Below are 25,663 nucleotides of genomic sequence, written 5' to 3' on the forward strand. Positions count from 1 at the left end.
GATAATATCAACTCAATTTGAGAAAACTGGAATAATATGTATAACTTAAATTTTGCTGGGAAAACGGATAATTATATTCCATTTTCGAAGCTAGATTTCAATCACGTTTTAAGAGACCTTTATACTTTCGATGTTGTATACTGGAGCTTGCCTTCTTTTTAACAAAGGAACCATACTAAACTTAAAAAGAAACTAAAAATCAAACCTCAAAAAGTAAAGTTGAGCCTGAACAAACAAAACGAAAAAATCATCGCAACATATAAAAGAATCTGAACTAAGTTCATCGACTCCAAATCAATAAACAGCTATATTTATACTATCTGCTATTTTAGTTTTTATATATGCAGTAAATCAGTGAGCCAAAAGCTAGAATTTTCATTAATCCTCATTAAATAATTGAGAGCTACTTAATTAAAGTAAAAAAATATGTTACCGTTAGTACAACACATTAACTGAACCAATACATCGCTACGTTATTTACATTGAACATTTGGTTTATATAAGTGAAAAAATATGATTGAAATGAAAATCTATTCAAATAAACCTGTTTTTTTTTGGAAGTAAAAATCAAAAAACGTTGGCTTTTCAATTAATGACGGGATCAATTCGGCTAAGACAGAAACAAAGCTACGCTTCACATACGCGTAAAAGAACGAGTATTTCAAAAAAATTGCTCGTTAATTATCAAAATGAGTCTGTTTCACAAATACCTCTATGAATATTTTTACAAAGAAGCCAAGCGGAGCTTCACGCCATTTGCGATACAAAAATGAATGACTACGATTACCAGCAAATGAAAAGATAAACCTGTATACAACAATTATACAAATTTTACAAAAACCTTCAAAAAATCGTCTGAAATATTCAAAAATATTCAGTTACCACAAAAAAACAGGTCCCGACTGGAATCGAACTTCTAGGATTTGTCGTCTAAAGCATGAAAGTTAGCACTGCACCAATTGCACAGAACATTTCTTGAATTTTTAAATAAAACAACTTCTAAAAACGTTTAATGAATACGCTCAAATAATTCTTATTTTGAGTAAAAAAATGCCCAAATTTTAGGAAAATTTGGGGTTGCAGTAACAAAGCAGAGAAAAAAGCAGACAAACAGAAGTCCGACTAAGATTTTGTGACCAACGGACAATTTTCCGCTGAAAAAAAAAACAGACCATGGCCGGATTCACCTCCATCCGGCCTGTCTTTATTGAATTTTGTCTTTATAAGCAGCTGCTTTAGATCTACGCCATATGCGCGAACTAACGTCTGACTTTTGATTTCATATGAGGTAAAATGATTCAAGTGATTATGTTAAACTAGTTTGTCACCCGAAAAAAGTCTATATTCCGGTTTGATAACGCTTGCTAATTGCAAGGGTAATTATGCTTGTTGTACGGCAGTTGAGAGCACTTTTTGAGAAGTTTTGATTTTAAAAAACCGCGTTTTTTGTGCGCGAAAAACTTGGTCAAACCAAAAATTAATGTGGTAGAAAAAATACCTAAGAGAATTTTTAAAAGAGCGCGCAGAAAAAACGCAATTTTTTTGGTCAAATTTTCCCAGTAAGGACTAAAAACGCCGATGGACTGCTCGAAAATCAAATTGATTGACCTAAAAAAAAGATCAACAAAATCTTCACCTTTTTTTGAAATCAGCCTCCTTTGAAAAAACTCTAGACCCGCCCGCCCGTTTCAAAGTCCAAATTTCAGACAACAGAAAAAATTGGTTCTTAATTATTCAGAGAGTCGAGTTTTGTCCGGATAGAACAAAACTTTCCGCGCACAAAAATTCCACCTTTTCTTCGAAAGTAGGAGCAAAAACAAAACTATCGAAAACGAGAACAAAAAATTGAACTTTTAGTCAATGAGGCTCAAAACGGAAAAAATTTCCATTATCGGTACCAATTTCAGCTTCGGTATCGGCGATCCCAGTTTTGAAACACTGGAATTCATAAGCCATCTAGCTGGTACCTACAGTTGTGATGAAAAACTATAGCTAGAAAAAAACATTTTTTAGTTTTTACGTTTTTTATCACACTGTTACCGCTCGAACACATATGCATAAATATTTAGTTACAGTCTGCTGAGCCCAACCATTTGGTACGCAAATTATATTTTGTGAATTTGCCTTTTTAAGTGTAAATTATACTTAAAAATGTCTAAAGTTACGCGCCAACAACATCGGCGTTATGCTTCATTAGCAAAAAAAGTCGAAATAATGCAGGCAATCAGTCTTAATTAACTCTGAATAATTGACTCAACCCGTTAAAGAAAAAGGCAAGCTTTCTATACTACGCTTCAATTCTAATGCCAATTTGAAGCGCTTCCGAAACTCATTTAAATTTAGTTTCTGTTGATATAGTTCAAGTCTAAAATTCATAAACATTACTAGTTTAAAAAATTTCATAAAGTAACAACAGGAAGTTTTTCAAAAAATTCCACAAACATTATGTCATTATAGCAAACAGTTACAACGCGTCAGTGATATCAAAAAAAGGACTTTTTTCAACTTCTCAGTTTCATAAATTACAGATCTTCAAAGTTTTTCCAATATCAATAATTTTTCAAGCTGGGCCTTTTTTCTTCAAGCTAACCCAATTGGGCAAATAACCATTAGAAAAAAATTTAGCTCGAAAATAGAATCTGACCGGATTTAGACCCAAGATCTTTATCGTTCCATGCATAGACATTATCTCTAGCAAAGTGTTCAGAAGAAAATCAAGAAAGTGAACTTAAGTTCAATCAGCGCATAGTCCGATAATTGATAAAACTATAATTCAAAAAAAAAACGTTCTTCTTTGCCAAAAATATTCCATTGAAAAATGTATCTGATTTAAATAAGCACACAAAACAAAAATTTAAATCAATTTAGGAAGGACCCAACTCGTTACATACGGCGAAATATGTTGAACTTAAGTTCAATTAATTTAAGTTAAAAATATATGTTTGTCAGACAGTATAATTCTTCAGATCTTATGTGTTATGTATACCTTTTTCGATCTGTTTAGAGAATCATAGGAGAATTTAGTGTTTGTTTGGAACTAAAGATCCTCAAACATATTGGGGTGGAATTAATAATCCTCAAACATATTTTTAGAGAAACTTAATGATTTCTCAAACCTAAATCTAGACACGGAGGCACAGCGGAGCTTCGCATTACTTGCGATACAAATAAAACTTGCAGAACAAGATATTGAATGGAAAAAAAGAAGTCAATTTTTTGAACAATTTACAAATAAGTCGATAAAACTACATCTAAAAAAATTGGTCCCGGATGATGTTCATAAACAGCCATAACAAACATTGAGAAGCAATGGCCGAAGGGCAGCTACTGCGACAGAAAACTACATAAATCCAAAAAAACCAAAGATAGGCAAAATGCGATTCATTTTTGTAGAAAATACAAAATTTACTGGAACAAACTACAATGGGAACAATTATTGTTCCGACTTTCGATACGAAAGTAACGGAATATTTGTGCTCGGGGTGGGTTTTTTTTCTGCAGACAAATTTCGGCTTTTTAACAAGCCATCTTTGACGGAATTTTTTAATATCATTCAAAAGGTATTGTTATCCTGAGCTTAAATTTGAAAAGATATTTCACCTGTGATCATTTTTCGTAAAGTTATGAGGGTTTAAAGATTGCCATTTTGGCCATTTTGACCAATTTGGGACAATTAACGCGCGATATAATTCGCGCTATTAACGCGCAAGCGGAGATTTAATCCGTCTTATAAATCGTTCCAAATTGGTTGAACGAAGCTTATTTGCCATAATTGATTTGTTGCAAGGAACAAAATATATCCTTTTGTACTTTATATGGCGTGTGGGGGGATGACTTTCATAAAAAACTTCAAATTTTTGAAAAAAAATTCATTTTATTTTATTTCATTTCATTTTTTTATGCTATTACTGCTGATCCATAAACCTTAAAAACCAGTCGGAACATTCAGGGCTTCGCCCTGATACGAGCAGTCTTGTTTATATGAATCGTCAGTATAAATGAGGCGAAGTTGCAATTCTGATACACAAGTGTGAGTTCATGAAAAAAAAATCGAAGCTTTACACTGAAACAAATCTGCACTCGACAACACGCGCTAAAAACAGCGAAATGGAGCTATAATTTACAAAAAAAAAACAAGACTGCTCGTATCAGGGCAAAGCCCTGATTGTTCCGGCTGCCTTTTCAGGTTTATCGAGCAGTAGTAACATAAAAAAATTAAGTATTATAAAAAAAATTGAAATCCTTTTTTTCTAAAATTTGAAATTTTTTTTATGAAATCATCACCCCCACACGCCATATAAAGTTTAAAAGAATAGATTTTGCTCATTGTAACAAAACAATTATGGCAAATAAGTTTCTTTCAACCAATTTGGAACGATTTCAAAGACGGATTAAATCTCCGCTTACGCATTAATAGAGCGAAATATATCGCGCGTTAATTGTCCCAAATTGTCCGAATTGGCAATCTTTAAACCCTCATAACTTCACCAAAAATGATCACAGGTGAAATATCTTTTCAAATTTGAGCTCAGGACAACAATAACTTTTCAATGATATAATAAAATTCTGTCAAAAATGGCTAGTTAAAAAGTCGAAATTTGTCTGAAGAAAAAAATAACGCACCCCAAGCACAAATATTCCGTCACTTTCGTATCGAAAATCGGAACAATTGAAGACTAATAGAAACCAAACTTAAGCGTTCCGCTCCGGGAATCAATCCCGCAACCTGCCGAGAACAAGCATAAGATTCGACCAGCAGGCCAGACTTCTGACAACTAAAGCTCTAACGCAAGATTTTATAGTAAACATTAGGCTTTATTGAGGTGCTTTAATTGAACATTATAACTTCTGCGACTTCATAAAAACGCAAAACAATTTTGCACAAAAACTTTGCCAATGAAAGTGCAATTTTAATGGAGAAAATGAACTTTTATATAACACAAGCGCCAAACTCCGGTTGATCAGAAAACAAACAGCTTCAAAAATAAGTCAACCCATAGGCTTAAAAAAACTAGCACGTCTAACTTACACATACTCGCAACAGTAAAAGAAGGCTTCGATAAAAGACGACTATAGGCCCAATTGAAATACGCATAAATTCTATCTGCAGAACTGCCTCGCTTTGCACAAAATCCAGACATTTTTCAGATGACTACAATCAAATGGCTACACAATATATCAGTGCGGTACGTTTATGAGAGCGTTTTCTCAAATTAATCTTTAGTCAAGTTGCTGAATGCACTGGAATACTATGGGGTCTTCTCTGAAAGTTCCGCACCAGAAACTTCTCAAGAACAGGTCTGCAAGACGCTTCGCTTGAGTCTTCAACTAACGGTTAGGATTTGATACAAAACATTTCACACAGAAGCGACGCGGAACTTCGCAACACTTGAGATACGGCAAAACAGCAGACAAAAAATAAAACGATAGCCCTCAAGTCGAAAAAAAATTAAAAGTCGAAGAAATAAATTTCATAAACTTCATGTTCAATTTGACAAAAAAAACACTTCCCGCAACACAATCATAGGGGTGAACTAAGTATTCAGGTACAAAATGCGAGCGTCAACTAGGCCGGTAAAACTCTCGTTGAGCCGAAAACAAATTGCTGTCGGGAAAAACTTTGAGCTTTAACCTTTTGCAATATTGAAAATTTCATCCTTTGTGATTCCTGAGGGACGTAAAAAATATGTTTTCCATCAAACTACATAAAATTCTGTCACTAAGACAATAAAACAAAGCCAAAACCATTGATGCCAAATAACTCTTTCAATTAAACGAAACCGATAAAGAAAACATGCTAAGTCAGGGGTAGTAAATTTACATCACAGAGTAAATCATAACAATTGCAACTACAAGGAAACTTGCTTACAGCACAAGAAAATTATGTAACGTGGCAATCATTTTTTTTTCTAAATCAAGCTATCAAATGATTCAAGTGTTAACCTGAAAAAAACCTGTAATCCGATTTGATAAAGCTTGCTATTCGCAAGCATAAAAAGTGTTTGATTTTTCCAACAATTAAAGTTAAACGCTTCGATTGCCAGAAGTCTCCGGTAAAGCATTTAAATACTGAAATAAAATTTTCAATTTTGGTCGAAGAGCAAAAATGCATGGTTTTTATTGCACAAACTCTGCTGAAATATTCGTCGCATTTTTGCTAAGTAATGTTTTTTTTTATAAATTGTTAGAGCAAAAAGTGAAAATTTTCTTTCAACATTTTCTTTTTGACGTCAGCCACGATTGCGTAATAAATCGATTTTGAAAAGTTCAGTGGTCTGATTACGTCCAAAGGAGAAATTAATTTGTTGAGACCTTCATAATTTATTCCATGATGGTTCCAGTCTATCTATATATTAATGAAATGACATGTTTTTCGTAGTCATATGATGCAATGATTAAGAAAAACCACCGAGCACAACATAAAAGAAGGCTTAAGAGCTATTCAGAGCAACCATCGAATATTCTAAGGTCTGGAATATTCTTAAATTTTTTTTTTGACAAAAGTCAGAAACTCGTTTCAATTGCTAGGCTAGAAAATACCTGCCCACCTATTGTCCAAGATTTTGCAGTTAAGGATTGATTTCAGATTGAAACGAATCAAACTGCAACCACTATGCTCAGAAAACCTAACTTTTAGCAAACCGATTTGCGGTCTATGAAATAACTTGAAATAATTTGAAGTTTCAGAGCTCGAATAGCTTGCTTAGAACAACTTCAACTTTTAGCGAATGGAATCAGTCTATAAACTAACTTGAAAACTTTTCGCAAACCAATTCAATCTAGGAAATAAATTGAAATGTTTCAAAAGTTCATTGCTTGAATAGCTTGCTTGAATAAACTATTTTGCAAACTGATTTGCTCTATGATACTACTAGAAATTTTTCGAACTTCCTTTGCTTGAATAGCTTGCATAAGAAAATTATAACTTTTCGCGAAACGAATCGGTCTAAGATACTCCTTGGATTATTTCGAAGTTCCTCGCTCACTTAGCTCGCTTGGAAAAATTAACTTTTTGCACAACATTTCAGTCTAAGAGAAAACTTGAAATATTTGAAACTTTCATAGCTTGAATAGCTTGCTTGGAAAAAACCTCTCGCAAACCGATTTGCGGTCTATGAAATAACTTGAATTATTTCAAACTTTCATAGCTTGCTTGGAAAAAACCTCTCGCAAACCGATTTGCGGTCTATGAAACAACTTGAATTATTTCAAACTTTCATAGCTTGAAGACCTAGCTCAGTAAAAATTTAACTTTTCGCACGCTTTTTCGCTCTATGAAACATTTTGAAATATTTCAGAGTTTCATTGCTTGAATAGTATGCATAGGAAAACTAACTTTTTGCAAATTGATTTGTACTATGATGGTTTTTTGTCGTCTGTTTCTGAACCGGGTTTTTTCTCCTTCGCTCGTTTAAACGCAATTAGATGACGCAATAAAAGCAATTCGATAAAAAAAAATGAGAAAAACTGATTTATAGAAGTCAATTAGACTTCAACATCTTTTTATATGATAGAAGCCATTGAAATGGTACTAACGACTTTGGCAAGTTGCAGCAATCCACCCCAGAATCCACCGCCACCTGATGTTGACGCCACTTTGAAGACTGTACTAATTCCAAGGTGAAAGTTGATAATCGCCAAAAAAGCCTCCCAAAATCAAAAGGTGTCCCCCGCAACACAAAAGCCCAGTCGAAATCAGCGGGCAGGTCAATAATTTGCAGCCGTTATTGTTTTTTGCTTCTTCTATAGCGATGTAATATGGTCTGCTATAATCATTAATACAGTAAGAAAGCAGCGAGCTTCTAGGAAGAAAATGAATTGGTAGACCGAAGTCCACAGGAAACGTAAAGTATGCTGATGGAAATGATTTGTTATTTCAACTTCTATATACAGGAAAAATCTTATTAATTTGAGCAACACTTGCGCCGCAAATGTTTGATTAAAGCTGTTTTCATCTTGCGCTGAACTTAGCAAACAATGGTTCAAGAAAGTAAGGAAATGAGCTGGATCGAATGACAAGTAGAAAATGGTCTGCGGTAATTTTTTTTCAATAAATCGATCTCGCTATTTCACAAATTTCGGTAGCCAAAATAGCATATCTAATCTACTTAATAGCAATGATTAAGACGCTTACCTTCGTAGAGAATGAACGGCTTACTGTTTGTTCACGTTGCTTCTTGGGTTATTAAGATGGAATTTTTAATTTGCAAAGAAAATTTTATGTCTGAATTGACTGTTAATCTAGAACTGAATAATGCTGTTGGGTTGTACGCTATCAACTAGTCTGCAGCAATTGAAGATGCTGATATTTTTTCATCGTCAACTGTACGACATAAATTAAATCTCAGATATTTAAGAGTTGATTAAGATGTTTGCAGCAGTTACCATTCAGATTTATTCGATTCGCTACGGCGGTTGATTAAATTTGTTTTTTCAGGACACTTTTCTCCGCAAATGAGAGGCGCCCATTCAACGGTTAAAACTGCATTTTTCGCTGCAGCGGCTAAGGGTATAGGACAAAAGTGGAATAATTTCGCCCCATAAAGAGAGAAAGCAGAAACGTGTGTGTAGTTAATGCATTTGAAATCATTTCCTGGTTAGCGTTTATGTTTTCTAATTCACCATCAAAAAGGGTTAGGGGGGCCTTATAAATCCGAACGGCATCTGATAGTGATGCAAATAAGCTCTAACTAACTTCACTACAACGCCACCGGTCAGGCAAGAACACCCCCGAAATGCATCACTTTATTCATCGCTAATAAATCAAATCTATTCAACTCTGAAGCGCTTCAATGAGTTCAATCTAGCCGAGTTAATGAGTCCCCGGTAACACTTATTCGCCATTCATTAACAAAAGCCCCCCCCCACCTCACACGCAAACAATAATAGCCCTTCATCGATCGCGCTGTGAAACTGTCGTAAATTCTGGAACTTCCATTATTTTTCACGGAAAAATCAATTGAAGAATAATAAAAATTCAAATAGGAGCTATATTTAAGTGTTCAATAAAATACAGTTTACATAATAGGGTTTCAGAGTACATTTACAGATTTACAAATTTACACGTCACCTACTAGTATTTTCATTCTATGTCTATATAATTAATAATATAAATCACCTCATCTATACGTCAAAACTTCAGGTCAATTAAATATAAATCCGTTGAAATTTACAATTTCCGGCTCCAAGACGGAACAACCTTGATCAATAGTGAGCCCTACAGCTAATCTATGGAAGTACAAAAGATACGCAATAACAGTAGCAGAAGTAGTAGGATTATAGTTCGGTCTATTTTTTAGTTTACAATCTAAAAGAATGCGAGAATTAGAATAAGGTAATGGAGCAAGGGAGAACTGAGTAATTGGTTGGTACAATTTTTTATCCTACGAAACTGAAGGTCTTCCCTGGGGAAGGTGCATTATGTCCTTATCAAATATTCCACAAATTACTCGGTCTTATTCAAATTGGATTAAATAAATTATCAGATAAAAATCTTTTGTTCCTTTGTTTTAATTGCTTTTCATCTTTCCGCCACTGGCGCCCTCAGGCTGACGACCTTTGTCCCAAATATGTTCAAACACTGCTCACTACTTGTTTATCATGCTCTGTGAACTTTGATCCCGCAACAAAATGTTCACTCGTTGGTGTGCTTTCAATCCCTGCAGTAGCATTGGTCCCACCTGGATTCAATCCTCCAACGCCTGCTGAATCAGGCTGCCCGTCGGGTTTCCGTTCTACCCTGCGTCTGACAGGGACAGCTTGAAACATCTTCTGTATTTTCTAAAAATAAAAAAAAACACCATCAACATTGTTCACAGAGGCGAAGCTGAGCTTCACACCACTTGCGATACAAAACAAGAAAAAAATTCAAAAAAAAATCGAAAAAGTGAAAAAAATAGATCTATCAAAAAAATAAGGCTACTTATGAAACAAAAACATGTGAAGACAATAGAATGTGAAATAAACATCGTAGATAGTGTGCCCTGTCAGAAACCCTTCAACCCGAAAAAAAATCAACAAGACATGACTTATGAAAAGTTAATCAGTCCACCTCGCTAAATGCATCACTTTATTCATAGCAAATAAATCATATCTATTCAGCTCTGAAGCGCTTCAATGAGTTCAATCTAGCCGAGTTAATGCAAGGGTGAAAAGGATTATCACGCGCGTGAATCTGATTTTGAACGTTTCTAACACAGGCGAAGTAGAGCTTTTCATCAATTTCGACACAGAGTCGCTCTATAAAGCTCAAAAAAATAGAAAAAAGCCTCGAATTAGTAAAACTGACATACCTCTCAGGTTCGAACCTGCAACCTGGAGATTAAGAGGCCCACACACTAACCACTCAGCCACGGAAGCTTAATAGATGCCAAACACCAGCAACAAATAAAGGAGAGAAAGATACTATGCAATTTCCAATGCTTCAGTGAAATTTCCAAATAAGCGAACACCTTTAACTAAGAGTTAGGTTAGAAAAAAGGCGGTTCGTAATAATAAACTAAGCTGATCTCAAGTGTAATAAAACGCAACTCTAACACTGCAAGCTACAGAATAAAAAATGACACGAGAGTTTTTAAGACAAACTTTTTTATGGTAAAATGAAAATTATCAATTCCAGAAAAACAGTCGGGAAACGCAACCGCCATCAAATGAGCGTTGATTAATAACCGAGCAGCCACTAAGCCGACAATTCGTGGATAGATGTCCATTGATCCGGAAACAAAAAAAACTAGCCAACTGACAGTTGGACAAGAGCGATGAACGCAAGAATGCACAAATGAACGCAAGGCTTTTTTTGATAAAAACAATTAATCGCTGCAAAATTTGATGATTAAATTTCAAGTTCGAAATTAGAAGTAATAACGTTTTTCGCGACTTTCACACTTTCGCTGTTCGGGAGTGGTCTTTTAAAAAAGGAAATGAAGTAAACAAAATTAAATCAAAAGTCAAACCGCAAAAAATCGAATTTGCTCGTAAAATTTTTTTAAAACTTCAGGAAAATAAAACACTGACCTATAAAATTACCATGACCTATATAAGAGCACTTACTACGTTCATTACTCTTATAAAACGCCACAAGATATTGTTGTAAAATGTTGAGCGAATAAGTTTTAGATTTTTCAAAATTTTGACACCACAACATACTTGAATTATCTTAAAATAATAGTAATAAAGTGCTGTCTTACGAACAGCACAAAATTAACTGACTAAACCGACAAAACATCGCCGAAACTATTTAGGCCGAATACAGATTTTAAGCGAAAAAATCTCAGGGATAGAAAAATTACAGATTAAAGGATTAAATCAACGCACTTGCAATCAAAATGCAAATTTCTTACACCGCAAGGAGCATCGACATCCGCGATGTGCCAACTAAGCTGAAAAACATAAGCAGACAAAAGAAAGTCTGACAATTAAATTTTTCACAGAAAAAAAAGCATTCTCATGCATGCTGGAAAAAAATTCCGACGTGACTCAAACCCAAGACCTAAGGGTGCAAAGTTATCTGCGTTACCTCTTGATCAAGAGGGAAGGACCCTGGAAGTTTTTAAGTTGCAAGAATAAACAAGCTCAACTTCTTACGGAGAAAAAATGACCTCGAAATTTTGTCGACTTAATTCCCATTCAAGTAATTATTATCTCCAGCTGTCACAAAATTCGAAAACACCAAAAACAATTGAGGAGCTAAAACTTAAATGGCGTGAATGAGTTACCTGTGAGATGGTGGGTGCAGGTGTGGTGAAGAAACAGAATATCATGTATCCAGGTATCCAGATAAGCGAAGAGAAGAAGATGCAGTATGCAACGATGTCCGACCACCAGGGGTACACCTCCATGCTGTCCGGCTGTTGGGAGAGGAAACTCAAGTCTCGGATGGAGAAACACGTTATTATCTGAACAAAGCCCAACCATTAGCTATATCATATACAAAACTGCAACAAAAACTGAACTTGTAAGGTTAACGTTAATTTCAATTTTCGCTCTCGAACTTGTTTATTGATTAAGTTGGTCAGCACAACAACTGCAGTTTAAAAGATCGTCCAAACAGACAAAGTAATACTAATAATAATAATACACGGAGGAGAAGCTGCGCTCCGCAAACACCAGCGACCTAGTTTTTAGATGAAGACTTCCGCACCAACATTTTTAGATTAAGCCCTTAATATCAAATTTAGCAAGCAGTTTTCGAGAAACGTAACAAAATTTCTACAAAAAGGAACAAAAATTTGCATAGGAATTTTTCCAAAGTCCACATCAGCTTTTCTACAGAAAAACAGGGTAAAACAGACTACGCGGGGAAAATCTAAGCACCATGTTCGTCATGAAAATCAACCTCAGAATCAGCAGGCTAGTTTGTGAACGGCCAAAATTACCAACAATTGGACACTTTCTAAGGCCATATTTCTTTCAAAACGCAAGGCGTAGTCACATGCAGTGTTAAAGATTCGCATAACATATTTTTTTTCGGTTAAACCCTTAATCTCCGATTTGTCAGTGCAGTTTTCGAGAGGTCATAATTTTTCTACCAAAATTTAAGGAATAGTCGCTTGTGCAAGCGAAAACCCTATACTTGGTTCTTTTGATTGTGACCTTCCTCTCAGATTGGTGCATTTAATCTTTGAGAAAATGAAAAGTTTCAAAACAAATAGGCCAAAAATTGCTCTAATGAAACTTTCAGAGGCCGTAGAACGTGCGGTAAAATGAAAAGATACTAGCGAAATATGCACGAACTTAAAAGAGAAGCCGTTTTCTCCATTGGTACCATTTTTGAAACGTTTTAAGTATTTTTAGGAAAAAAATCAAACTTCTGCGAAGAGTGCGAAGCAATTTCGAAAGCGTCGCAAAAAAAAAACAGCAAATCCCATATATTTTCAGGAACACATGTTTTTTTTTCAAACAAGAGCTAGCACTAGCCAAAAAAAGCAGCAACATATACCATTAAATTGTTTATGCTTAAATAAACTTAATTATGATTAAATTGAAAATACCAAAAGTGCCACCCAATGAGTACTTAGTTTGCCACCGAACGACTTAGTTTAGGAAAAAAAATTCGTAATAATACACTACGCTTCGCTTTTGTAAATAAAAACAAACGTGGTTTCAGCGAATCGCAGAGGAACTATCAGCAGGCTTAAAGACCCGTCTAAAGATGTCCAATTGTTTTAACTCTCCACATTCCACACTGATTTTTATGACCGAAGTTTTTTTTGCGCTTAGAACCACTTTGGCCGTTTTATGCAACTAGAACTTTCACGTGGTAACACTATTGCAGCCTGAATCCTGAATCGGTCAGGCTGTGGTAGACCTGAAGCTGGTGGTAAGTGAGAGCTCACACACTATCAATGTTAGGTCAGGAGATCGAATACACGATCTGACGCTCTTAAAAAGAACGCATTACTATTATGCTAAGTATTGCTAAGAAAACTATTTGTTCACATTCAATGCTATTGACTCGAGTCACCTATTTAGCTTATGATGAAGAAGATACTCACGACTAGAAAAGCTGGTCCCAAGAATGCCCAACACAATACCCAGTAATGGCCAGGAGTCATCCCAATCATCTCTGTGATATCATCTCGCAGACGTTTGAATCCTACATCAGAACACAAAATATTTTGAATTACAAATTTGAGAGAGTTTCTAATCATTCGTTATCTTCGAGTATGAAGTAGAAAAATCAAAGGGCAACAAAAGTAGCCAAGACTCAGCTCTAACCGTAGCAATAGCAAACAGTCAATGTTTCCAATAGTACGACAATAATCATCGGGTTGGCAGTCCCATATTCCGCATAGATGCGCTCCATGAACATTCCTCCCTAAATAAACACTTTTTAAGAATACGATTATCTTTACTATGTATTTTTTGTTAATTGTAATACACACACATTTCAGATACCATTATCTCAGCTACTTGTACATTGGAAAATGTGCAAACTTTTAGAGCAAACAAAGAGATTAAATAAATACTTTAGTTTCTTTAGGACTCACTGTAGAATTAAACTAGTTTCGCTAGTTTATACATAAGCGATGTCGTTTTTGTCGCAGCCCTGTTCATTCATGCGGACTGAACTTACTCTGGTGGTGGTTGGGAGTGCCCCGAAGAAGCAGCAGGTGATGAGGACTAGAACAAAACACTCCCTGTGCTTGCCTAGCACGTTGGGGAACTGGTCACTCAGTGCAGTGATGATCGACTCCAGACCACCAAACTAAACAGCCAAAATACTGTCACATTTCCGCCAGGGCAGCCTGTGATTCTGGACATCGAGATTTGATTTTTAACATAGATAAATGTTGTAACCATTTGTTTAACTTTTCTTCTACAATTTTCGCACATCATGACAAACTTGATATATATTTTTCACACTTCTCCAGGAATGTTTACGTTAAACACAAGTTTTATGCATGATGAAAACAAAAGTGATCACTTACAAGATGGAAACGAAAGTATAAATCTCTCAGGCTACAAACTGAGGTTGGCTGTTCATTCGTCGAGTTAACTACTAACTGTGCTGTCGAGGCCGAGTGTGATCAGCATGAAGAAGAACACAAGTGCCCACAGGGTGGACCAGGGCATATTAGCTATTGCCTCCGGGTACACTTCGAACACCAAACCAGAGCCTGAAAAGAAAAACATAGCCAACAGACACTTTGAAAAGAGTCATGAACGCAAGAGAAAAAAATGCTGACTTGTTTTTTGAAAAAATATCAAATTTCAAAGAAACAAATATATTGCCTTAAAGCTCTTTCATTTTCTCGGGCAATTGGTAGATATGATTGCTACTTTTTGATACAATTAACCCAATATGAGAAAACCTGATCAGTAAGTATAACTTTAACTTCGCTGAAAAATCTGAAAATTAAATTTGAAATTAGAAGTCGATCACATTTTTTGTGCCCTTTACACTTTCGCTGTTCCATGATGGAGTTCACCTTCCTTTTAACAAAGGAAATGAACTGAACTTAAAAAGCAATCAAAAACTAAACCGCAAAAATTAAAATCAAAGACTTTTTCCTGAAAAAAAAAAACAAAAAAAGCACAAAGACCTATTATATAAGAGTATTCACAACATTCATGACTCTTACACAATATGCGAAACGAACGCCCGTGAAAAACATTGCAATTTCATGTTTCAACGGTTGTTATCGGTTCTTGGCGACTCTTGTTCTGATCACACACCTCATACATCACTGAGAAACTATCTATTGTTCTCAGAATGTTAGCTGTTTTTCCAAAACTGCAAAAATCATTCAGATGCAACAGACCTTCTTTGGCCACATTTTCTATGTTCTTTCCCTGCTTGACTGCCAGATATCCGAGAACGGAGAAAATGACGAATCCAGCCAAAAAACTGGTGAGGCAGTTGATAACTGAAGTCACAATGGCGTCTCGGTAGCAGTTGTTGTGGAAGGGGTTGTAACTGGCTAGAGCCAGGAGGACGCCAAAACCGGGTCCCAAGGAAAAAAAGATTTGCTGTGCCGCCTCTTTCCACACCTATTGACGACACAAATTACTTTTTAATGAAAATACCGTTTAGAATATCTAGAAGGCATTTTCAACTAATTTTATATATTTCATGTGCAATATTTACCGTAATTTCTAGAATTTTCTCGGGCACTGGAGTTAAGTAGTACTTGACTCCCATCATTGCACCAGGTAGCGTCAGACCTCGAATTAGCAGACAAAACAGAATGATATAAGGCGCAGTTGCCGTAATCCAAACAACCTTAAACAGTTGCACTGACCTATTAAGAAAGGCATTAAAGTACACTGTGCGACATTGAAAACGCATCATCAAAAACTTTCTAAATACAATTTTAACAAAAAAAATTGTTGAAGAAACTGGATTTTAATAAGCTAACGCCTTTGAAGAAAATTTGACAGAGGCGAAGCTGAGCTTTGCACCACTTGCGATACATAAAGCCATCAAATCGTGAAAAAATTGAAAAAACGCTAAAAAAAACAACCCAAATTTTTATGTATTTGTCTGAAAAGGAAACTCATTTTGATGAAGACCTGTGGTGGAATAAAACATCGAGCATTGAACTAGCATAAAAAGTTACCGAGCGGTAACTACGTTGAAAAGACGGGGATAAATCGATTAGCAGATTAGCACGCAAAAACTCTCAGACATCACAAGGAATCAGACGAAAAGTTGCTCTGAACTAAGTCCAAACAAACTAAAACAAATATCCAAAAAAAGGCTGGCGAAAAAACAGTTGTCCATTTCAATTTTTTCGCTATCAGCAAGTTTTGTTAGGAATAAAAACGGAACACCTAAATCAGAATAGCCTGCCTAAACTTGAACAGCAAATGAGAAAAAACACACTATATAGAAAGAGGAAAAAAACATAACGTGTACTAGAAATAAAAAGCGCAAAAAAGCAAATTTGTTATTTTAAATAAAAAAAATATATAAATTATGAACAAAAAATGAATTAAAAACTTACAGGTAGTTTGTGATTTGATAGCACTTAAGGCCTCGTAAAACCGGGTTTCCTACAAAAAGAATTATTCGATCTGCAAAAAAACAGAGGCTAGAAAGCATTAGAAGTAAAATAAAAATCAAGGGACTAAAAAATTGATTGAAAATTACACCAAGAAAACTGCGAATAAAGTCATGACTTTAATTACCTTTGCCAAAAAGAATACGATAAGAACATCAGGCCGATCAAAAAGTATCGAGGACAAAATCCGAAAAAAAATTATTGAAAAGAGAAAAAACTAGACAAAATATTCGAAAACTGTTTCATAATTTTTTCTAACGTTTTCCGAAGAAGGTCGGAGAAGTGATTTCAATTTGCCAAACATACCTTATCGAAGTTAAAATGAATTGAAGAAACGACTGGAAACAAATTTGAAAAAACAATAGGCAAATAAGCCGACAGAATGAAAGCCGACACTTAATAAGCTTAAAAAACAGCCGATATATTTTCAGTAAAAAATATCACAAAACATTTGCAGCTACCCGCTACAATGCAATGTACAGGCAAAACAAGCACGCTGCATAAACTACATATTTGTAAATTTAACATTTCAAACTGTGTAAATAATTACTATTCTGTGAACAAAGTTATTTAAGGGGAAAAGTCTAGTACCCGGTTGCAATACTTTTGCTTATCGCAATGGTAATCACATTTCGCAGGCTTATCTTGCATGATTGTGATTTTGCTAGAATGCTTGAAAACTCAGTTTTGATGCAGAAAAAGAAGTTATTGGCTTAACTTTCAGTTTATTGACCATAAAAAATTTATTGGTCATATAAAGACGAGTTTTTTTCCAGAAGTGTGACTGAAACAAGGCACTAAAGCTATTTCTTTCAGATGATAGAGGTAAAACCAGCAATTTTTTACCTTAACTTCGCTCAAAAACTTTCTTTAAAGAATCATTTTCTAGGCGAGTCGTCGAACACTTGCTATTTGTCTGAAGAAGCATATGGCTTTTGAAAACTCTCAAAAATAATAGGTTTTGTGACTCATTGAAATTTCGCTGTTGCGTTTTTGATGCCGTCCAGCATAAAACGCCCGAGCCGAAAATTAGAGGCCAAAAATATACGTTTTTCACAAAAAAAACGGTCACTGTGCAAGCAAAAGAGAATCTTTCGACAACAGTTAACATTACAAACTAAACAAATAGCGAACAGACAGTTGGAAACCTGTCAATAAACTCGAACCACAAAAAAAATGATTTTTTTTTCTAATTATTCATTTTTCAACTTAGGTTTCACTTGTTTGTTTAACTAATCCAATAAGAAAAAACTGGATTGCTAGGCAAAATTCTTTTTCAGTCTGAAAACTAAAAAAAAAATCCAGATGGAACTAATCTCGTTCGGCGCTAAACTTTTATTCCTGAGCGCTGCTTTTCTTTCATTCAGATAATAAACAAAGAAATTTTTATTCGGTTCGAAAAAACCTGCAAGAAAATACTTTAAAAATTGACACAAAACCGAAGCGATACTAAACTGAATACACATGATTACCAGCAAATAAACAGACAAATCAAAAATTGAAAAAAAAACTTTGAAAAAATCGTTTTTTTTTGTTACGTTATAAAAATTGCAAAAAAGACTCTCCGGAACAAAATTACCTACACAAAAAGAAAACTTACAGAGAGCTTTTAAAACTTTACAAAAAAAAGTAACCGAACTTTTCTTCGGGGCCTATGCTGACTAAAATTAGCAGACACGAAAGCCTAAAATACTCGCAATTTTTCAGTTTCCACAAAAAAGCAGATCCCGACTGAAATCGAATTCTGGGGTTTGTCGTCTCAAACATGCGTGTTACCACTGCACCAAATGCGCAGAGCACTCCTTGAATTTTTAAGTAAAACAACTTTAAATCTGTAAACAAAAACAGCAAAACAAACCAAAAAATAGCAAATGAGACTGAAGGTTATATATTAGCACAAGTGGCAGGTATGAATTTACATTCAGCAATACATAGAAATTAGAAATTAAATTGGCATTCTAACAAAACAACCACGTCTGAAAAACTACAATTCTAGCCAACAGCGGTTGAAAAAGTGCCAATGAACTCAGGGAAACAAAAATTAAATAGACTACGAAATTCAAATAAAAAATTATGGACTTTAAGTTCTTTGAATTTCAAGAATCATTTATGATTCATATTTGTCGATAATGACCCGAATGAAGAAAACTGGATCAATGTGTCAAATTTTCATTTCTTTGACAATTTTGAAAATTAAAATCCATTCTCAAAGCAAAAAATCGTTCACGATTTACGCGCCATTTTTCTGTTCAGTCACTACACGCTCATTCATTTTTTTTTCAAGAAACTCGACAATCTATATATCAGAAAAGGGTCGTTTCTTCTAAATTCCAATTAAGTAACAGGGCTTCTTCTTTTAATCTCATAAGGGAAACCCAAGTCATTTTAGCTAGTTTAAATCGACGCAAAAGCAGAAGAAATTATAGCTTTGTCCAGCTTCCGAATTTAAAGTTTTATATTTTCACTTCGCATTTTTTCATGATATAATTAGTCGACCAACAAATTGTTAGGCGTTCAAAACCTATAGCCGTTCAAAATATTCAAAACTGTCCACTACCTTTCCTGATCCTTTGATTCCCTTCCACAGAGAGAAATAAACAACGATGAACACGAACATCAGACATACTGAAAGTTCCCATTTCAGACCTCCCATGTCATGGAGACCCGCTGCTTTATAGTTCTCCAGTACATACCTCCTAAAACAAATATGTATGAGCATAAGGATTCCACTGTTTACTATTTTGAGATTGAAGAAGTTTTTGGGTGCGAGGGAGAATTGGTTTTGAACCAAAACTCAGAACCTTCTATCAAGAACAAATTCAATCGACGTACGTGTAGTATTGACTGGCTGGCGTTTCTGTAAAGGTCTGATTTGCTTTTGCAGTTTGTCCAATAGCTAGACAGTTTTCATCGTTCCATGGATTTCCACATGAGACCCAGGGTAAAGTAAGGGTGAATGATGAATACAGATAATAAAAGGCTGTTGCAATAACAGTATTGTAGAAAAAGCTCATGTACATATTTATAAAAATAATCGCGAAGCCCAGTCCTGAACAAACAAAACAGCATTCAAAAAAATTCAAACTATTATCATGTATACTAGGTGACATTGAAAAAGCAACAGCAAAATTTCGATGATGCAAAAAAACTCTAAGTTGAAATTTTCAAGCAAACATGCTTTTTCTGATAGCAAATTTTTTTAAAATGGGCTTAAAAAAGAAAAAATATTACCTTTGTTTTATCTGATTCATTTCATGGAACTAAATTAGGTACCTTAACTAATTAAGGTACCTTAACTAAAATCCTCGCCATTTTAAGGTCAATAAAGTAAAAAAAACTGAAGGATAAGCAATCAACGTACCTTTTTCCTTCGGATCAAAAATGGGTTTTCCTGGTAAATTTAAGGCGTAACTTTTTTCAAGCCTACAAGGAAATTACAATATAGAACAGATTAAAATGAAACTTAGCGGCTGAAATGTGAAAAAGAATTAGCAAAAAACTTGAAGATACGTTTTCAATGTCGCCCAGTATATATTTCTAAACTTAAATTTTTACCTTTCATGGCTGGGCATAGTTTGTTCCATAGGGTGATGCATCCTGTCCGATAATACTGACCGAGGGCCAGCTCCATAAAAAATAAAGGCAGTCCTCCAAATAGGAAGCATATTGAGTAAGGTAAAAGAAAAGCACCTGAAAAACAAACGTTAAATCAAAGGATTCTATGATCTAAACAACAGATCAGATTCATTTTGTTTCTACACTTTTTTTATCATCTCCTTTCTATCATTAACACTTCCATCTCTAGAAAATTCCAAGGATTTAGACTGGAAAACGTGATGAAGGTACTGCTGACTGTAACCTCGGTTACTATGATACTTTCGACCTTCTGATTACTGTTGGAGATCAGAGTCAACCAAATTACCTAGTGACCTGCATTGATTTGAAATTCAGTTATGTGCGAGACGGTCATATTTGCAAGTTAGAACTTGATTTGGAAGTTTGACCTTGATATGGAAGTTTGGCCTTGATTTCCGAAAAATACAGAAAATGGCCATACTTGGCAGAAAACAGACGAAAAAACACACAACTGGATATAGAACGAAAAACAGTCGATAGAAAACATGAGAGTAACTTCTTGTTACTCTCATGTTTTCTATCGACTGTTTTTCGTTCTAAAGAGACACGATAAGACACTTAGCGGAAAAAGATCACACGAAAAGAGACTTCAGTGAGTATCCTGAGTAGAACGGTACCCTACCGTGCCACGAAATTAAAGAGACATTGAAGCTACCTCCAGAGAAGCACGGAATTAGAGGCCCGGTGCCTGGAGACTGATATATGCGGAGAGACTGTAAAAAAAACTGACTTTTTAGCTACTTCGATGCCCTGAACATTTGAATTAACCCCAACATTGTTTGTTATTTTAGATCATGAGGAGCTAGGAAGAGGAAAGGGTCAATCCATCTGCAATGGATTTAGTACATAGCTTTCAGTAAAAACATAGTAAAATAGGATGTTCGATTCGTGTTTTTAATGATAATCATGTAGTCTGGGGATCCGAGACCCAGCTATGTGGTTATCTTCGCCTGTAATGAAAGCTGATCAAAGTCGTTTGACTGATGGCCTAAAAATAGTACCTTTTTACTTAGCCCTAAGCAGACCAGAAAATGAACTGACTAGGCCTAGATGGTGAAAAACGAGTATAATTTAGGTAATTGACGCCGGCCAGTTGCCAATAGGTGCTTTTTCTACGCTCCGTCACTATGTATTTTTTGGGCGAACGTTACATAGACATTTTTATGGCGCTCCAAGGTGGGCCTGTTAAAAGCATAAAACCCTCAGGGTCAGCAAACGTTTCAGCGACGAACTCTCCGCTCCGGGCGTATACCCGAGTTAGAGGCCTTAATGTTCTTTGTTGTACTAGGCGTATGTACCGACCCTCCGCCTGGTCCTGTTAAGTTTTTAACTTAGTTAAGACCAAAAATTCCTTTTGCCGGAGGGTTAAGTGGGAAGTCATGAGCCCAATTATCCCAAGGCTTTGGAACCAAAAAATTTCAAAGACAAGCGTAAAACCGAACAAAATTAGTATAAAGCCAAAAAAAGCCAAAAAAAATTTACTTGAAAACAGAAAAGTAAAAAAAACTATGAAAAATCCAAAAAAGACCAAAAACTGTAAAAAAAAAAACATAAAATGACAGTTTATTTATTGTTTCCGGACGAGTTGTGATCTGATCTTCCCGTTTGTTGTTGTTTCAAATTGATTTATATAAATTCTGATCGAAGGGTCGATCGTTTTTGGTGGTGGGTTAGGTACCCTTCCTTGAGTGTTGTTTGAGTGTTTAAGCACGTTAATGATAATTTTGCCGGCGACCGGAGGGTAGAGTGGCAAGCTGACAGACTTGTTCCAGATTCAACATGGGTCATCAGGGACAACATCCACAACGATTGTTGGGTATCGTTGATACAATTTTAGTGTCGTTCGGGTTTTATTTCATTAAAACTTAAGTGGTGGGGGGCACAATTGGCACAATTGATCAAAGATTTCATCGATTGCGAATTTCCGAGTTAAGGGTCTTAATTCGGGTATTTTGATATAAAGGAGAGTATAGTAATATTAATTAGCGACTACTAACAGATTATTATCCTTACTATAAATTGCTTATCTCCCATTTAGACCCGAGAACCACCACAATTTTGTCGAAAAACACCAATTTTCGACCAAACTGTTAAACCCCAGAATTTTGGATAACCGAGTTCTCCGAACAGTAAAAAGCTTCTTTGCAGTGAGCTACTACATAGTTTGATCTACCTAACTAAAGAAATCGCACGTAGAAGTTGGCGAAAACAAATTGTTTTCGATCAAAATTTTGGTAATTTTCCAATTTTGATCGAAATGTTTTGAGGATCGAGTTTTTGAGCTTTTAGAGTTAAAGCGACCAAAATGTTTGCCTTAGGAGCGTGCTAGGAGAGAGTAACTTTCCGAATGTTCCGTGGATAGAGCTAAAGACTTAAATGTAGGAAGAGGATTTTGGTCTGGTTTTTTGCGTTAATCTAGTGTCATACAGGGCTACAGCTCTCGTTTTAAGTTTTTTAGGCACTTTCAGTAACAATTGCGAAAAAAGTCTCTGAGAATCTATATAGGTGGTGAAAATGGCCAACTTAACGAACACATTTTTGGTGATTTCGCAAAGACTAGCTAACCGATCGGAATGTTTTTGGTACCATAAATCGACGTTTTGTATGGTTTTCCTTCACCACAATCGTTTTTGGGTTGATAACTTCAGGAAAAATTTTTTTTAAATAGTTGGTTCGGAGGGTCCAATTTTTAGGGAACCCTCCGATCGGCAGAAACTTTTATAAACTCACCTTTTAATCCTATTGGGAAGGTTGACCCAGTCAGCCAATCTAGTTTTAGGTAAGTTAGACTGCAATTGGAGGCTTTACAGCGGTGAAATTATCCTTTTTCATCATTTTTGGCGAAGCCTCCGAAGCAACCCTCCAGAGATAGCTAAGCCCCTTAGCAACCCTCCTTTGCAGAAATTTTTCACGCAACCCTCCGAGACAGTTAAAATAAAACCATGAGTGAATTTAGCTTGTTTTGTCTCTTGTTGAGACTAGCTGGACACCCCTCTTAGAGAGACTTGAAAAACTTAGAATTTTGAGGGAACCCTCCGAAGCAACGCTCCGGAGCGTACTGAGCCTCTTATTGACCCTCCTTAGTGATTTTAGTGGAAGGGAACCTCTGAAATTACTTAGGTATTTAAGGTACCCTCCGAAGTAACCCTCCGGAGTAAGCTAAGTGCTCTAATGACCCTCCGAAGCAACCCGTCGAGGTGTTTTAAGCCCCTTAAGAACGCTTCTTAGTAAAAATTTGGAGGTACCCTCCGGGACAAGTTGAACATCTTGGATATTCCTTTATGGTCAAAATAGAAGCTCAACTGCTCCCGAGGTGTATATATTGGGAAAATAGGAGCCCAGTTGACCCGATAATTTGCGGTCAACTTGAATTCTAGATCGGGTTCATCAGAAGTTTCCGAACAAAATTTTTTTTGATTTTTATTTTTGATTTAGTGAAAATTTGGAGGTACCCTCCGGGACAAGTTGAACATCTTAGATATCCATTTAAGGTCAAAATAGAAACTCAACTGCTCCCGAGGTGTATATATTGGAAAAATATGAGCCCAGTTGACCGGTAAGTTGCGGTCAACTTTGGATTCTAGATCGGGTTCATCAGAAGAATCCGAACAAAATTTTTTTTGACTATTATTTTGGTTGTGTGGTTGCCTTGAGCTACTTAAAAGGAAAGCTCGGGCAATCCGGCATTATATAAAAGAAGGCCCCGGTGTTTTTATTAGGCAAGAAACACTCACTTGAGAAGAGAAAATTGTTCGCTAATCTTGTGCACTTGGAACTGTCCGAGTGTGGGAGAATTTTTTCTTAGACTCTAGAAATTTTCCACCAGAGGTTGCCTTGAGCGACTTAGTAGGACAGCTCGGGCAACCACGGGACACATAAAAGAAGACATCAGTGAGTGTACTAGGCAGGACACACTCACTTGAGAAGACAGTTGCTGGGCTTTGTTCATTTGTAGTGTTCCAATCGAAGGAAGTCTTTTTCTTTAAGTTCGATTTGTCTGTTACTGAAACCATCACTGCTCTTTTATAAAGAATTGTTTGGTTTTTAGCCAAGCAGTGACTTGATACCTCTGTGGCGGTGAAGTGATACTGAACAAAAGATCACTGTCACCTATAGGATATTCTTATCTGATTATCAATTGTGTTTTGTGTACTGTTATACTAGGTAACTGAGTGGAGTTAGTAATAACTTAACACTAGGCAGGCCCTCTGTGTAACTTTGGCTAAGTTACTAATAGCATCTCTAAGAGATTGAAAGGATATTTTTGATATTGAAGAAATTGAGCGCGTAGGAATTGAGCAAGTTTGCTCAAGTTTTTTGAGGCACTTGTGCATTGTCGTCAATTTACACAAAATTTGTTTTTTCTATCGCTAAACATGCAACCTAGAAACTCGTTAGGAGAAACAGATAAGATTCCCAGGCTGAGCACAGGAAGCACGCGGAAGTTTAAACCACGCCGTAACCAATCCTCGATTAGCAGCGTTTCCGACGTCTTTGCTGGTGAAGCAACGAGTAAAGGTCAAGCTGATCTTTCAGTGAGCTGAATGAAACTGGGAAGCGACAAAAACCTCGATGGTGATGAAGGGCGAAGTGCTGATGCCGGGCCGGTGAACGTGTCATCAACGAACCCCTTCGAGGAACGAGAGCAAACGATGACCCGACCCGACCACCTTCATCACGCGGACCTGGAGGAGCCAGTCGAGGACCTTGAGCGGGAAGAAGTTGAGAAAGCTCAAGAGACCTCGGAGCGTTCCGAGGTTGAAGCGCGAGAAGAACATTCGTTCAAGGGGACGTCCGGATCGGAGACGAAGAGCAACTGGTGGAGAAAGGAACAACCCTCTCTAGTAAAACAGGGCAAGAATGCGATGATGTCTAGCATAAGTCCATGGGAGGAGCAAGCGAAATCAAAAGCCATGAAAAGTTCCATGACTTCATACGATGAACGCATGACGTCGCTCCGAACTGATGTATTGTCTTCTAGCTATGATCATGAGGGGCTGGTGCTACGGATGTGGACTGCACACCGAGCCCGAGGCATTAGAAGAGCAAGAAAGCGTTTCGAACTCGCCATCCAGGCCGATGTCTGATGGGATAACGGTGGAAGCATCCTCGACATTCGACAGGCTGATGATGTCGATGGGCCGAAGGAATGGTGGTGCGTCATCAAGCATCAAGCTACAACCTCAGTTGATCTCATCATGATTGGGTTTTACACCCCAGTGCTGGGAATGGCTCGCGATGTGAGTGACATGTTTGTCGGTGTAATGACAGGCCTTGAATAACTGCGACTAAAAATGACCAAGGGATAGATCGAGTTGAAGAAAAGGCTCAGCAAGTCCATGAAAGATTGAAAGACGAGCTGACGGACGTAAATTCACAAGCGAGAACTGATCAGGCCCAGTTGATTCGGAACACCGATCAGTGCCTGGCGGAGAGCTTGGCTCTAGCAACCAAGGAGCCAGAAGATAGAGACATTAGAATGACGAGAGAGATTGAGCGATTCTTGAACGATCATGACAACA

General features: G+C 36.3%; 2 protein-coding genes across 3 annotated transcripts in view; both read right to left on the bottom strand.

Annotated features, from left to right (window-relative positions):
* Positions 1-8,844, bottom strand: part of LOC134857451 (synaptotagmin-7-like) — a 56,553-nt gene extending 47,709 nt beyond the window's left edge. The window contains exons 1-2 of the mRNA XM_063873732.1: positions 8,809-8,844; positions 7,537-7,647 (exon numbers count right to left, since the gene is read on the bottom strand). Of these exons, the coding sequence (XP_063729802.1) occupies positions 7,537-7,647; positions 8,809-8,844 (147 nt within the window). The remainder of the gene's footprint in view (positions 1-7,536; positions 7,648-8,808) is intronic.
* Positions 8,845-8,959: 115 nt separating this feature from the next.
* Positions 8,960-25,663, bottom strand: part of LOC134844828 (sodium-dependent serotonin transporter-like) — a 98,140-nt gene continuing 81,436 nt past the window's right edge. For both annotated transcript variants that reach the window (XM_063861654.1, XM_063861646.1), the window contains 11 exons: positions 20,061-20,195; positions 19,338-19,554; positions 19,063-19,201; positions 15,590-15,724; positions 15,264-15,492; positions 14,506-14,618; positions 14,075-14,206; positions 13,717-13,816; positions 13,494-13,594; positions 11,715-11,894; positions 8,960-9,780 (listed from right to left, as the gene is read on the bottom strand). In XM_063861654.1, coding sequence (XP_063717724.1) covers positions 9,574-9,780; positions 11,715-11,894; positions 13,494-13,594; positions 13,717-13,816; positions 14,075-14,206; positions 14,506-14,618; positions 15,264-15,492; positions 15,590-15,724; positions 19,063-19,201; positions 19,338-19,554; positions 20,061-20,195 — 1,688 coding nt within the window. In that variant the 3' untranslated portion in view covers positions 8,960-9,573. The remainder of the gene's footprint in view (positions 9,781-11,714; positions 11,895-13,493; positions 13,595-13,716; positions 13,817-14,074; positions 14,207-14,505; positions 14,619-15,263; positions 15,493-15,589; positions 15,725-19,062; positions 19,202-19,337; positions 19,555-20,060; positions 20,196-25,663) is intronic.

Source organism: Symsagittifera roscoffensis, chromosome 1 (genome assembly GCF_963678635.1).
Source record: "Symsagittifera roscoffensis chromosome 1, txSymRosc1.1, whole genome shotgun sequence".
In the NCBI taxonomy this organism is placed as follows: Eukaryota; Metazoa; Xenacoelomorpha; order Acoela; family Convolutidae; genus Symsagittifera; species Symsagittifera roscoffensis.